At 40.8% G+C, this 15574-nt stretch overlaps 1 protein-coding gene across 5 annotated transcripts in view; it reads right to left on the bottom strand.

Moving 5' to 3' along the window:
* Fam76b (family with sequence similarity 76 member B) overlaps nt 1–15574 on the bottom strand; it is an 87240-nt gene that overhangs the window by 57948 nt on the left and 13718 nt on the right. For 2 of the 5 annotated variants that reach the window (XM_006992799.4, XM_015986384.3), the window contains exon 10: nt 10283–12843. The exons of 2 other annotated variants lie outside the window; for them this stretch is intronic. In XM_006992799.4, coding sequence (XP_006992861.1) covers nt 12754–12843 — 90 coding nt within the window. In that variant the 3' untranslated portion in view covers nt 10283–12753. Of the gene's footprint in view, nt 1–2933; nt 3018–10282; nt 12844–15574 lie in introns of those variants that run through there. One more of the 5 variants, XM_076575666.1, reaches the window with a different exon arrangement.

The raw sequence follows: 15574 nt of genomic DNA, 5'->3' as shown, positions 1-15574 counted from the left end.
ATGAATTCTTCATGTCACCGGATAACAGAAGAGGCACAGGGAAGGAGCGCGTGGGGGGGGGGGGGGACAGGACGACAGGACGACACACTGTTCTGTGGGTCGTGAGGAACTGTGTACAGATAGGTCAGCGGACCCTCTGCTGTGCTCACATTGCCGCCAAGAAGTGGGACCAAGGCAAGAGAACAGGTCTGACAGATGGCTGGAGGAGGGAGTCAGCCCAAACAGTTCAGGGAATAGTGGGGAAATGTAATGGTCACGTGAGCACAGCAATGCCTACCTCCAGGCCTGAGGACGTCAGAGAAAAACTAGCCCACTCACCACTCACCCCAAATTTGCCTTTGCTTGTGTTCACATGTGCATCTGGACAGTTCGAGTTTGTGTTAGCTTCAAACAGAGCATCTGAGAGTGAAGGGCCTGCTGTGCTGACTCCCGTGGCACCGGGAAGTGCTAGGAAGCCAGGAGGCATAGGCATGAGGCTCATGTCCTCCTCATGGGTGGAACGGCCTTGCAGTTTTCTACAAAAAGACATTTGACTTGGACAAATGCAAACATTTTATGATTTATTGTAAATTATTCATTTATATGAAGTACAGCAAATCCTGCCTGGATGTTAGCTTCTGTCTGCATGCATATATGTGTATGTATGGTTTGTGTGTAAACTTTGAAATATTTCTTTGGGGGTGAAAGTTACATACACAGAAGGAGAGAAAATACTCAAAGAACCCTCATATGGCTCTGACTGGTTTCCATTAATTACCAACATCTAGCCAATCTATGCCTTGATCCCCTTCTCCCTTCACTTGACTCTTATCCTTTTCTCATGTAGCCAAGGCTAGCCCTCAAACTCACTGTGTAGGTGTGGATGATCCTGAACTTCTGATTCTTCTGCCTCTACAGTCTCAGTGCTGGGATTACATGCCTGGTTTATGGGGTACTAGGGAGAGATCACACCCAGGGATTCATGTACATTGGACAAGCATTCTACCAACTGAGCTAATCCTCAGCACAAGAACTCATTGTAACAAATGAAACCACTCTTTAAACATAAAAATATTATTGTCCCTCAAATATTACAACCAGTGATGTTTCACCAGTGTTTAGACTTCCATGATTGTTTTCTTTTTTTTGTTTAAGACAGAGTCTCACTGTGTAGCCCTGGCTGAACTGGATTCCATCATTAGAACAGGCTGGCCTTGAACTTACAGAGATCCAACTGCCTCTGCCTCCCACAGGCTAAGGTTAAAGGCGAGCGCCACCACATCTGGCCCTGGTTGTTTTCTTAAGACAGAGTCCAAACAAGGGTTACTGAGCTTTCCTTGCTAGGACTCCACAAGTTCACTTGATCTCATCCATTCCTACCATCAGGGCCCCAGGTGTTCCTCCAGGAAGCCCCCATATCTGGCCCGGGCCTGTAACAGAAACCTCAGGGACCAGCAGGCTCACATGAAACTGGTTTTTTCTTTCCTCTCAGTATAACTCAGTAGCCCTTTAACTACAGTGGGTCTGGCTTCGCATTTACCTTCTGCCTTCATTTCCAGAAGCAGCTCCTTGACTAGTTGATCGTGTCTCTTATGACGGTCTATAGCTATAACTGATTTGAAATTCTACTGTGGATAATGTGTTCATGCCGCTGTTGTGCCTGCATGTTGTGCCCAGCCAACACAGAACAGCAAGAGTGACAGAGTGTGACACACACAGGTGGCCAGGAATCTTCTACCTTTTTTGCTGGACAAGTCAATCATCACATGAAACTCAAACTACACGAAGAGACTTCACACAGGAACTCTAATTGACAGTCCCAGCAGAACCCAGTCCTTATGCTACCCCATTAGCCACCAAGCTTGTGCTTAGATTTTTCTAGAGGATTCTGTCTTTCGTTATTGGGGTTGCTGCAGATGCCTCATAGCTCCCCATTGAGCCTCTAGGTGTTGTGAAGCAGGTAAAAGCTGTCCCCATGTAGACTGTGTGAGTCTCAGAGGCCTGACTATGGGCCTCAGAAACCATCAGCACAAAAAATGGTGTATTTGTTGCAATTTGGTAACGCATTAATAACCAACCACCCTAGTCCTTGCTTTGCCGGATTAAATCCCTCCAAATTTATGACTCAACACAACACACTGAGTGTCTGTAATTTAGCTGAGAACTCGTTAGTGGACTTAGAAATCTCACCATCTCTATGCAAAATGTAATGCCATCCCCATTTTTAGCACACTGACTCACTCTGGCCTCTGGCCTTGCCTGTCATCACTAATTACAGAGTGTCTTGATTTGAATTTTCTGTTGAGCAAGCCTCCAGATGCCTACCTTGATAGGGATGGGCAGAAAGTTTCAAATAGTTTAGGTTTTCATCGGTGTTTCACTCAGCTCTCTAGCGTCAGTCCCCGCATCTTTCCTGAGTCCTGCCGAGCACACCAGCTGCCTGCCTCACTGGAGCTTCGCGCTCTGCAGGCATTATGTCTCAGCTCGTCTAACCTATCCACTTTCTCTCTTCTGAAGTGCTTGTTAGCGGCTCCTGTCTGCCACGATGTCCGGCAGGGCGGAGGGCCTGTCTCTGCTGTGTGTGTGACTTTCACGGTGCCCCACCGTCCTCTCATCTGAGCCACACACAAGCTCGCATGCCAACTGACTTTCCATTTTGTTTGCTGTAGCTTTGGGGCACTCTTCTGTTGCAGCCCTGCGCCCCATTCCCACCCTCCAGGACGGGTGCTGAGTCTTGCAAGGCTCCTGTGGGGGTGAGTCATGCTGCTCCCCACTTGTCAAACTCTTCGCGTCTGATAATGACATCTAACAGAGTTCACACACTGCCACTGCTGAGCATCCGGTTTGCAATGGACTGACAATTTCTTAGACAGTACAAACACAGGGGCATGTGAGAGAGCCAGTTATGTCTTTTACAAATTCAAAAAGACTTCTTTTTCATGCCTGGTCTGTAACTCACTGGTAGAATGTTAGACTGGTATGTATAAAGCCCTGGGTTCAATCCCAAGTAAAGAAAAGGGGTTGATTTCTGATTCATGCTGTAAAATAAACACGGGAGTAGAAACACATAAAAGAAGGTTAATATCAACACTCAAAAGCCATTAGTGAGTTTCCACATTCCAGAAACCAGCAGATAGTGGATGAGTGAAGAGAAAAGAACTCCAGCTCTGGACACGTCCCTGGAAACCTAAGACTGGAATGTTCAACACAAACACTACACCATCCTCAGTTCCACCGGTGCTTATTAAACACAAACAAATGGAGGATGCCCTATTAGGTACTGACCTATTTCGTCACTGCAGTGACTTTCTGTGACCTGTCACAACTGCAGTTCAGCTCTGAAGGAACTCTGGATAGTAAAGCTGCACAGGATGTCGTTTCCCAGCTAGTGAGGGCAGCTCTGTGCTGTGCTCACACAACTTAGGTACAGGCATTCATAACTACTTTGGTATGGTGAGGATGCTAATTAATTTTTTAAGAGGGTTTATTTTCTTTTTTATTTTGTCTTTGTGTCTGTCTAAATGTATACATGTGCACCTCCATGCAGATGCCCCAGGAGACCAAAAGACAGTATCAGACCTCCTGGAGCTGTAGTGACAGGTGAATGAGCCACCCAGAGTGCATGCTGGAAGCCAAACTCTGGTCCTCTGGAGGAACTGCAAGGACACTGAGCCACTGAGCCATCTCTCCAGTGCTGATGTTAAGTTTTTAATGTTTTGCATGCAGATTTCAAACTTTAAAGTGCACTTTCTTTTTTACATTGTCTACACTATAAGTTGGACAACATTCATAAACTATACTTTAAAACTGCACATGCCCTGCTACTGAAAGTCAGACAGCGACAAATAAATGCCCCATCTACCGAACAGTCAGATTACACCATGTTCTCACTCCTATCTTTCCCAAAATTGCCCATTACTCCATAAAAATGCTACCTGCTCAGTAGAAGACACCCTAGGATTGTTGACTAACATTAAACAGAACATGGCATTGTTGTGACAAAACATGTCCTGGAGAGAAATGTGTCCCTCACGACAGATAAGGAGTCCACGAGAGACCAAAGTATGGATATCATAATGGAAAGCAAACAATGATTTTGGGGCAGGGAGAGCTTACTTAGAGGAATGTGGGTGAAGGGTTACTTACAGGAGCAGAAATGACTCACAGACAGCTGCATCCCCAGAGCCCACCCCAGCATGGGTGACAGCTCACAAAGCTGGACCCTGGAGCACACTGCAGAGCCTGCAGGCAGCTCCACAGGTTGGAGAGTGTCTCTTCCAAATGACTCTGGGCTAAACTTCTTCCCGGAAGTTCAGTTGGTTTCTGCCTCTTTCAGGTAGCTAGTCTGCCCTTAGAGCTGTGGTTCTCAATTGTCCTAATGCTGTGATCAGCTGATGTAGTTCCTCATGTTGTGGTGACCCCCAACCATAAAATTATTTTCCTTGCTACTTCATCACTGTAAAATTGCGACCATTATTAATTGTAATGCAAATATCTATGTTTTCCAATGGTCTCAGGTGACCACTAGTGAAAGCCATTCAACCCCAAAGGGTCAAGACCCATAGGTTGAAAACCACTGTCTGAGTCTTCTTTGCAGCTTGGCTTGTCTGAGAGTCTTTTTTAGCAGCCTGGCTTTGCTGTGGATATCGTTCTGTTATAAATAAAACTCTGATTGGCCAGTGGCCAGGCAGAAAGTATAGGCGGGACAAGGAGAGAGGAGAATTCTGGGAAGTGGAAGGCTGAGTCAGGGAGACACTGCCAGCCGCCACCATGACCAGCAGCATGTGAAGATGCCGGTAAGCCACCAGCCACGTGACAAGGTATAGATTTATAGAAATGGGTTAATTTAAGATAAAAGAACAGTTAGAAAGAAGCCTGCCATGGCCATACAGTTTATAAGTAATATAAGCGTCTGAGTGATTATTTTATACGTGGGTTGTGGGACTGCAGGGGCTTGGTGGGACCTGGAGAGAAATTCTCCAGCTACATGGCTTCTTTACCCTGGGAGGGAAGGAGCTAGTGAATCTGGTCAGTTTCAGGCACTTCCTTGAGCTATTTTGAGCTGTTTTCTTTCCAGCCTAAGTAAGGAGCTTCCCTGTAGGATGGAATGTTTCAATCTTGAGGAAAATGGTACACAACAGCATTCATAGGTTGCTAATACAACTTCATGAGAGGGTACATACACCCATCAGAATTTTTTTAAAAAAGAAAGAAGTAGAGTGATAAACCAATGTAATACATTTTTTCTTTATAGTGTAAATATATCCTATAGCATACTTTGGAAGTTTATGAGGAAAAAAATCATTTCTAAAGTTTTCTCAAAACAAGTTAAAGTATGTATTGGAAGTTGAGGCATCACTTGTGGTACCCAGAGTGGCCATTCCAGCACCATCCATGACTGCTCATGTGAACTGCCTTTCCCATGGTGTAGAGGTCTAGTGGCCACGGTCAGACTGCAGGGGGCTGAGCCCTTAGCCACAGCTGAATGGATTTGCAACTGATACTTAGGCCAGGCGAGTCAGTTGGATTCTCTCAGCTAAGATTTGAAATGTGATTTCTTCTTCATAGAACAGACTGAAAGAACACAACACTGAAATGTGAGGAGGGTTTCTGGTGGTGGAAATGAGGTCCAGCTGGCTTGAAGATGTCCTAACTTTTGCTCAAGGCTGCTCTGGGTGGGTGGGAAATAAGCCATGAAAGAATCCAGCAAGAAGTCTTCCTTCAGGATTCAAATCCAAGCTGAGCTTTTAGGCCAGCAGGCCACTGGAGCATGGTATGCCTACATTACAGAGAATGAGGTAAAACTGCCCCAATGACTTTTAGAGGATTCCAGGGGAATGTGGAGAAGCTCCAGCTTTGACACAGACACCTGTCTCATTTCAAGAAGTCAGCTCTAGACAGCTGCTAAGTGCAGAGAGTGAAGCTTTCAGGTAAGCCAAGTATGGTGGCACATGCCTGTCACCATGGTGCTCAGGGGGCAGAGCTGGGGGATCGGGAGTTTAATGTCACTCTTTGCCCCTACACATTGAGTTCAAGGCCAACCTGAAACAAAGTAAAACTCGACTCTTACTGCCCTTGTCTGAGCCAGAAAGAGCGTAAACTGAAGAGAGCAGGTAGACGGCAGCTGGAGAAAGGCCGTGGTCTCTCCACCACCACAGATGGCTGTAGACAGTCATCCACCTTATAGGATGGTAGGTGCTGGCAAACCTTTGAAAGCATGTGAAGAGATATGGAAACTAACACTGGATTTAGGAATATGAATGCCATATGTGCATATATGTAACAATATAAGGCTGAAAGTCATCACTGAGACACCAAGATACACTAGAAACTAGATAGCAAAAGTACCATGGCTCCATCTTCAGATCTGCTCCACTCCTTATACTGGGTTTCATTCACTATTTTTCAGAAATCTTTTAAATTATACATTGAACAAACTGCAACATGCCAGGGCATATTATTCAGGGTGCTAACACATTAAAACATTTGGTCCAGTACCTCCATAACACCGGACATTTGCTCAAAAATTGTTAAGCATTTCATCTGACAAAATTGACACACTTTATCCTACCCCAAATTTGTCAGGTTTTCACATGGCAAAGGAGACACAATTTTCTGAGCTGCACTGAAAATGACGAATACAAGAAGAGCTTACAGCAGCAGCTCTCCAGCCCAGTCTGTAGGATTCTTGTTTCCCAGACTGCCCTATTAGCAATGCGTAGGGAAGCCTCATCAGACATGGAAAGAAAGGCCTATCAGCCGAAATGCACACATCAAGCGACTACTTTTTAAGGACCATCTATAAAACAATGGTTCTCAACTTTCCTAATGCTGTGACCCTTTAGTACAGTTCCTCATGTTGTGGTAACACCACCCAACCATAAAGTTATTTTCTTGCTACTTCATAACTGTAATTTTGCTACTGTCATGTATCATAATGTAAGTATCTGATATTTGATACCTGAAGGAGCCAGTTGAGACGCACAGGTTGAGAAGCTGCTGATCTTAGGCATGCAAGAGCTTCACTCAAAGCATACCACTTCTGCCTCAGTGGCAACTGAAGGCATGGGGGCACTTTCATGGTTGTACAAGTTGTGTTGTATGGCACTACGCTGCATCCACAGAAAAAGTGATGCACTATCCATGCCACATCTTCCCAGGACACACTGTCTGTGTTGGAGATGTCAGCTCCTAATTCAGGACTGCTATCTCCTCATCTACTGTGCTGCCCTCCAGTGCAGAAGAACAGGAATGTCTCAGTATACCCAACGGGGAAAGGAGGACAAATACATATTGTAATCCAAGCATTAGTGAGACTATGTTCAAAAATACTCAGTGTGATGTTCTCAAAGCAACTTGAAAAATACTAATTTGGAATTTAAAAGCAGTCCATCCAAAGAGAAAATTGTATTTTAAAATTTACTTTTATTGAGCTGTTTAGTTGACTAGCTCAAAGGGGGATGGAATTATCTGAAACTAATTGCTTCTGAAAATGTATTCTCAAATATAACAAAACATTCAACTATAAGTAACTAGAGGGCGGGTGATGGCTCAGCCCTTAAAGGCTAGGCTCACAACCAAGTATGTAAACTAAGTAGAAAAACTTGATCTAGCCACAGAGGGTCCTAGGGCTGGGCTGGCTAGGTACCTACTATAGAGGTAGTATGGTTTTGTAGCAGAGCCCTCCCTCTTGTGGACACTGGTAGGAATTTTAACAAAAAGGTTAAAATCTTACCAAGATTCTTCATTTCCCCTTAGTATGCATAGAATTTTAAGATGGAGGGATAGTTACTCATGAGTCAGTGATCTGCTGTTTTGTATAAGTTGTTTTAAAGTCAAGGTCTTGAGGCTATTGGAAAGCTGAGATGTAAGTCCATTTTCAGGCTTCCAGTTAGAGGAGTTTGTTGTCTCTCTAAAATTCCTCTGCTAGATCACCACGTGATGGCAGTAGGAAGTGACAGGATGCAATTAGATCATGCCTTAGACATGAGGAGAAGCCAGCTGTCTTGACTGTCCACTGTGGATGTGATGAGAAGCCACCATCTGAGAATGAGCCCTCTCCACTAGTGGAAATCAGTCAGTGCCTTCATTGTGAACTCATCCTGTGAAGCTGTGAGAATCAATGTTAATACCAATCTAAGGTGCACTAGGTCAGATGATCTCAATTTGAGCTTACGCCACCTTCACTAGCAGCTCTTGGTTGTGCAGGCGTTCCCCCATGTTCACTAACAGCTCTTGGTTGTATAGGTGTTCCCCCATGTTCACTAGTTCACTAAGAGCTCTTGGATGTGCAGGCTTCCCCCACCTTCACTAACAGCTCTTGGTTTTGCAGGCTTGTTTGCTGCACTGCAGAAGGTAGACCAACCTTTATTCACTGGATCCCAGTAGTAGCCTCTATCCAACTCCACCTGCCCTGATAATCAAAAATTACTCCAGGAAAAGTCACTTCAAAAAAGGAACCACTGGAGGCCAGAGATAAGGTGACCTTATTTAATAGGCTCACTCTGAGAATCAACTACAGCCAAGTGACATACTAGTGGAAAGGGCGGGGGGGGGGGGGGGGGGACCTGGCAGAAATTTTGAAAGAATGGGCAGAATGTGAGAAAGAGAAGAGTCCAGTACAGTACTGAAGATTTGGGTCCCAATAAACTGAATTAAGTTCCCACCAACTAAGGTGAGAACACCAAGAGTGGCTGGTTTGGCTGCCATTTGGACTGGGGGCCGGGGGCACAGCCAAGTACTAGGACACAATTTTGGACATATTAAATTTTAGAGGGTTGGACTGGCAAGATGGCTCATCAGGTAAAGATGCTTGTCACTAAACCTGATGGCCTGAGTTCGAATCCCAAGACTCAGACAGTAAGAGAGAACTGACCCCTGAAAATAGTGTTCTCACCTCTACATGCACACTGTGTCATAGGTGTGTGTATGTGCACTTGCACATGGATAAGTGCACACACACAGTGTAAATAAAAAGGTTAAAATAGTAAGATATATTTAAGAAGCTTAAATATTTAGATAGAGTTGCCAAGTTGTACTGATACAATGTGGAAATGAAGGTGGATCTGGTCTGCTATTATACGCTTACGCAACACTTACAGGTAACATTTAATATACTAGGAAATGAACATTGTTTTAAAAATTTTAAAGGAGACACAGGATGGAGGCCTGAATGCCTCCAACCCTTCAATATAAGGGATGAGGAGGGACTAAGAACAGGAACAAGGCAGGAGACACAGGTAGCTGTGGCAAGCTGGGGCCCTGAACTTCCGTAGTTTGTAGAATGAAGAAAATAACAGTGCCAATGACATCCTCTTGGTGTGCCTTTCAATATGACCTTGGCTCTATTTCCTGCTAATATGAAAGAAGCTAAGTCTACCAAATGGGCAACTAACTCTATTGGAGTGCTTCTCCATCAGAAACACTCAGTCTAACAATGTGTCTTTTCTGAAGTTTTAGCTACTTCTGGTGCTCTCTCTACTGTAAGTTGCAAAAACAGATAATTATTCCAAGTTTTGGCATTAAGTGGATTTTCCTCCCAAGAAAAACTGCCTCTATTCTATTTGCCTAGTGGTTGAAAATAATATCAATGTTCAAAATAATGAATTATTGCCTAATCATTTGCCAATGGTGACCAATTACTGCTCTGGTTTTGAATTTCTCTGTAGTCTAATTACATTTATAAATTCATTCAATGTTACTGAATTTACATTAATTGCTTTTATCTTCTATACTAAACTGCTATACTCAGATTGGCTTATCCATCTCACTAAGATAGAATGAACCGGATAGGATATTCTAATGTTTAGTACCAGTCATTTCCCTTACATCTACTGTGTTAGGACTTCACTGGGAACAGGGAAAACCATGAACCTTGGAGTATGGTTAATAATGCCTCGCCCAAAATTTTCCATGAGATTCCTCCATCTGGAAATATGGCACCCTACTGGACAACCGGGGCATTGCAGATGTGTTTAAGAGTGAGACTGGGAGATTATGCTGACACAAGAGGGCACACTATACCTTGTAAGAAGGAAGAAGAGTGGGGCTAAGGAGCAGAGATTTCAAGAGGTTACTCTGGGCTTTGAAGGTGGAAAACACCCAACCAGTTAATAGAATGGAACTCTCTGAGTGGGAAGAGGCAAGGGAATGCTAAGCCCCTCCCACCATGGCCAGGACCACCCTGCCAACACCTTGATTTCAGACTGAGACCAATTTTGGATTTGTGGTCCCCAGGACTTTGTGTGTGGGTGTGTTTCCACACAAATTAGAGCAATTAGTTATAGTAGAATTAACACAAAGCTTTTGGAATATTTTTATTGTGAAATATTGGGTTTAGAAAAAAAGTACAAAATGTCAACAGTCAGATGTGTACAGGTACAGTATTTTGTTAATTTATACATGTGACCAGCATTACAGGTTCACTGTAAAATGCATATTTAGACCAATACACTCTAAAGATGACTGTAATATTCACAGGCTATTAATACATGATAAACTGGAGCCCAAATGACCCTCACTGGGATATGCTAACTGCAGCAAACAGGCTAAGAGCACAATACAGCACACCATAGTATCTCCGGACAGGTCCACATTTAAAGGGTATCAACTCATTAGGTCAACACACTACGTATCTGCGATTGGGACTCAATTACTAATTTATACAATTGCAAAAAAAATTAAGTTATAAAATAAAGTCATGGAATAAAGAGTTTGTCTAATTAGGACTGAATACTGGAAGCCCCTAAATGTAGGTTTCAGCCTTGCACTTTACAAAGCTTCACTGTTTTTAAACTGATTCTCAATTTCCATGTTAGCTAAAGGGGGGAGAGGAGATTCTGTTTCTATTGTCTCCAACAAGATAGAAGAACTACTGTAGTTCATTTAGAATTGTGACTACTGTGGATTGAAAAATGGCCAGGAAACTAATATAAATAATTACAAAATTTAAAGCAAAGTAATGACTACTTTATGGATGCAGGAAATCCTCCAAACATTAGCATCCACATTAAGGCATTATCTACTATGACTGAGAACAGTAAACTAACATTATTTGTGAGGGTCTCATAACAATAGACTGTCTTACTTTTTCCAAATCTGACTAATTCAATCTTACTGTTACTTGAAAATTACGTTTTTGAAAATTGGTAGATTTGCTTTCACTTGTAGTAAACAACTGTGGGAAGTTTACTAAAACTTGGATAATTTAAAAAGAACTGTTATAATTATGTACGCTTAAGAACACTAATCTTTGATATGAAGACCACTATAAACATTTATCTAAAACATTCATCTACAAACAAAACCTTCAGAACTGATTCAAAGAAGTTTAACTGCACATTTCTAAGAGAAAGAACCATATGTTGTTTCTAGCAATGCCTTTAGTTTTAAAATACACCTTGAAACCAGAACTAACATTAAGTAGATCAATTTCAGTTACTGGCTGAAAACCACTAGAGTTCAGAGGCTAGTTTGCAATTTTACAAACTCTATTCCATACTATTGTACCCTTTTATAGACAATTTTATACTTTGAGACAAATTACTTATAAATAATGTCTGAATCTTACAGATTTCAATTATTCAGACATAAGCACTGATTTGATTATAAAGTTATTTAATTTTCCAGATTTGTATTAAATTTACAAAGTAAGTATGGTGTACATAAATATTAACTTAGCAACACATTATAAAAAAAGCAGATATATGGACCGTTATAGAAACATTATAAATTTTAAAGAAATTTTATATAAAAATAAAGCAAAACATGTAACTCACAAAATATAAACATGAAGCCACACAACATAAAAATAAAATCACTCTATCAAAATGGAGTTAAAATTAAATCTTTAGGAAAGTATTTCAACATAATTAAATGAACTCAATGACCAACAGCTTCCCTTATGATACAGAAACAAACCACAAAATCACTTAAGTCTATATGCATTATCAGTTAATTCTTAATATGCAATTTTGCATGTTACTAACAATTGATTTCTTTTTGAAATTGGGTTCTGTACATATGCACTTATATACAAACACTTATTAACATGATTTTTAAACAAATCATATGTACAAAAGATCAGCATTCCTATAAATAAAAACATTAGGTGGCAAAAAGGCACTTGTAAGTAAAAATCTACAGTTTTTACAAAACAAAACCACATTTTACCTTGGATGCTGTACAGTAAACATCAATCCTATAACAGTAATGAAATGTCAGATTACTAAACTAATGTTAGTGATGTAACTTTTAAAAACATATTTACATATACTCTGAAGCTCTTTTAATAAAAGCACCATGATTCTCTAAATTTATGTTGATGCGAAGTAAAAATACAATTCCCAAAAAACCAGTGTTCACCATTTTCCTTGTTTAAAAGTTTTGCATTTCTAAATTGAAAACTATTTATCTGAAATCAGCATAGTGTTAAACAAAAGCAAAACACAAAACCCCTGCTGCTGTTCTTCCAACCGCTCCATTATTGCATGTTGCATTTTATACAGTGCACACATGTGCACGCCACAACCTTTAATACTATTGCTAGAAAAAAGTTCTAGGTATCAAAGAATTAAGAAGTCACTCCAAACCAGCTGAAGTTTTATCTGCATGTTTACAACTTAAAAAATGCTGTGTGTCAATTACAAAAGTGAGTAAGAAACACACCAATTTCCTTGGCATGTAAAAATATTTTTCCACTGCACAGAATTTAAGGGCTTCCCCGGACCCCTCAAATATCCACTGTCAAGTAGAAATGCTAAACAAGTGACCTTTTCAAGGAGACGTTAGCACGCTTCCACTCTTGTCAAACTTTTTACCCTTTGACAAGGCTGCAACCTGTTTGAGTAGTTCTCTGTTTTTGGCCTGTGAGAAACAAAAATTCAAGGTTTAAAACATTTGAACTATTAAGTTATGCTGAAAACAACTACTTAATACCATTTCTTCATTTGTATAAAAAGTTTTTTATCAACAAAACACTAAGGAGATCCAAGAGTTGTATATTTATTTTTTTTAAGTTCAGATAGGTAGAAAATTCTAGGTTGGTTTACCAGCTCTTGACAAATGTCAATATAATTTGTCCAAAAATAGTTAGTTACACAAGAAATGGTAAGTGGCTCTCTCTCTAGAAGATTTAAATTTAAAGAAAACTGGCTGGTTCTTTAAAGTATGAAAGCTATTTAAATGCATGTTAGCCTACAATTGATAGCACCAAAAAAATGAATCAAATGTTTATTATGAAGAATTTTCCAGTGAGACTAATGAGGTCTTTCCAATTACTGTTTACTGTTATGTAGAAAAAGTAGAAGACTATTTGTAAAATTCACTATCACTTTGCCAAAGGCCCTCTTAAAAAAGCAAAGAAATTTTAATTATTCATTCGTGTGTGTGTGTGTGTGTGTGTGTGTGTGTGTGTGTGTGTGTGTGCAGGCTACAATATGCACGAAAAAAATCAAAAGACAGACTGTGGGGTTCATTCCCTCTTCCTACCATGTAGGTTCTGGAAATCAAACTCTGGTTGTAAGACTTGGCAGTAAGATGCGATTCTTTACCATTTTTCACCAGCCCAATGGTCCTTTCATGTGATGATGACTTTAGTATCATCTAAGCAAATTCCTAACAGTACTGGTATAATTTCATAAAAACTTTTTTTTGGTCAAAGTCTCAAAATTTCACTTTACCAATGATCTGAATTTCCCCTGACCATACAGTGGTCATCGGACAAGAACACTGTCTGCAGGGGTGCTGTTTGGTAACGCTGGTGCTCACTGGAGGATCTTGAGGTAGGACCTTCAGTGAGTCTTCTCTCATTCTTAGGGCTGTACTACTCTATGCAGTCTCTGGGAACTTAAGGAAAGTCCCTCCTGTAAACAGATGATTATCAAGGCAGTTCTGAAATTTCTGAGCCAACTGAAACAGTGTGGAGCTTGGGCACTACTGAAAAACAACACAATCTTAAAGTAAATCCTGAGACACACAAAGGGATATCCCACTGCTCCAAAGCTTAATCTGTTACTCTCTGACAAATCCTAGTCACTGCTGGATGTAAACAGTTACAGAGTAGCTATGTATTATTTAACTAAACAAGTCCTAGTCACTGTGGATGTAAATAGTTACAGAGTAGCTATGTATTATTTAACTAGACAGACGCACCTGCTAAGAACAGGAAACTCAAGAAACAAGTTTCAGAGTGTAAAGCAATGAAGGGCACGGAAAGGAAGAGGCCAGGTCTGCAGAGGCAGTTACTAACCAGCATCTACCCTGGCTTACCAAATACAACTCCACTTTCAATCAAGAGAGACTAAAGTTACATTTTCATTCTTAGAACAAAATGCAGGAACTAAAAAAATAGGTGTTGAAATCAGTTTTTCTCTTTAATACTTTTGCAGCTAATTTTCAGTATGTATTTATAGATTTTGTCTCCCAATGACATCAGTAACATGTTGATAAATTATACAAGACAAAGGCTTTAAGAAAAATAGTGTATTATTGTTAAATAAACTTAATCAGTTTTATTTTAAGTATTTGCAATATAAACTGCAATGCGGTATTTAAATATATACACAATAAAATTTTATTCTAATACTGACTTTATACCCTATAGAAGTCAATGAAATTATTTTAATATTTAAGTCAGAAACATTTAAAAATGTCAGCCTAAATAAAGGAAGAATGTTCCATGAATAACTACACAGACCCTGACTATCTACTTACCCAAACTTAACTGGAGGACACCTTATCGTAACCAGAGACTCAAGGAGTTGAAAGAACTAATCTCACAGCCACAGTGCAGAGGCCTGCACACAGCAGCATTCACGGGTCATTTCCCACCCCCTTTTGTCTTACTAAAGACAACATTTTCACTTGGCATTATTGGTACTTAGGAGGATTTTATACCATTTGGGGAGGAATTTCAGTCTGTATTCCTAGGTTTGATAGTTTAAAATATTGAAAGAGCTACTAGAGCAAGATAAATTTTGTTAATCGTTAACTTCTGTGTGTCATAGAAGATTAAGAAAACGAGAAGTAAAAAGGACAAATCCAAGTACTTGGAGGCTGAAGGAGGATTTTGAGTCTGAGTCCAAACTGGGCTATATAGTGAAGCATTACCTCAAAAACAAAACAAGCAAATGAAACGATATTAACTAGGTATACTCACCTCAGTAACTGCCACTAAAGCCAGTAGGTGGGGACTACACTTAGCTGTAAAGAGTTCCTCTAGCAGAAACTCTGTGTACAGGGAATTGATAACGAGGACAAACAGATATACCTAAATAACCTAAGTTGTGAGCTGATGCAGGACGGAGGAATGTACGGGTAAATCTGAGGCACATAATGTAAATATCTACATCTCACTAATGACAGAACCAGTTTCACCTGTAAGATGCAGGCCGTTCAGAACTCAGCTCTTGCAAGGAGCAAATATGAACAACATATACAGAGCAGACTGCCTATAGCTCTCTTGTGCGTGTCTGCCACAGTGGTACCATAGAACATTTAGCTAAGAGGAAGTAAGCTGAAGACACCAACCAGGCTAAGGCAAAAATGGTTCTCTTGCAACTGACTGTAACAAACAGAATTGTTCTTTGGAGCAGTG

Source organism: Peromyscus maniculatus, chromosome 7 (genome assembly GCF_049852395.1).
Source record: "Peromyscus maniculatus bairdii isolate BWxNUB_F1_BW_parent chromosome 7, HU_Pman_BW_mat_3.1, whole genome shotgun sequence".
In the NCBI taxonomy this organism is placed as follows: domain Eukaryota; kingdom Metazoa; phylum Chordata; class Mammalia; order Rodentia; family Cricetidae; genus Peromyscus; species Peromyscus maniculatus.
The sequence above is the reverse complement of the archived record's forward strand: the minus strand, read 5'-3'. Positions and strand labels throughout refer to the sequence as shown.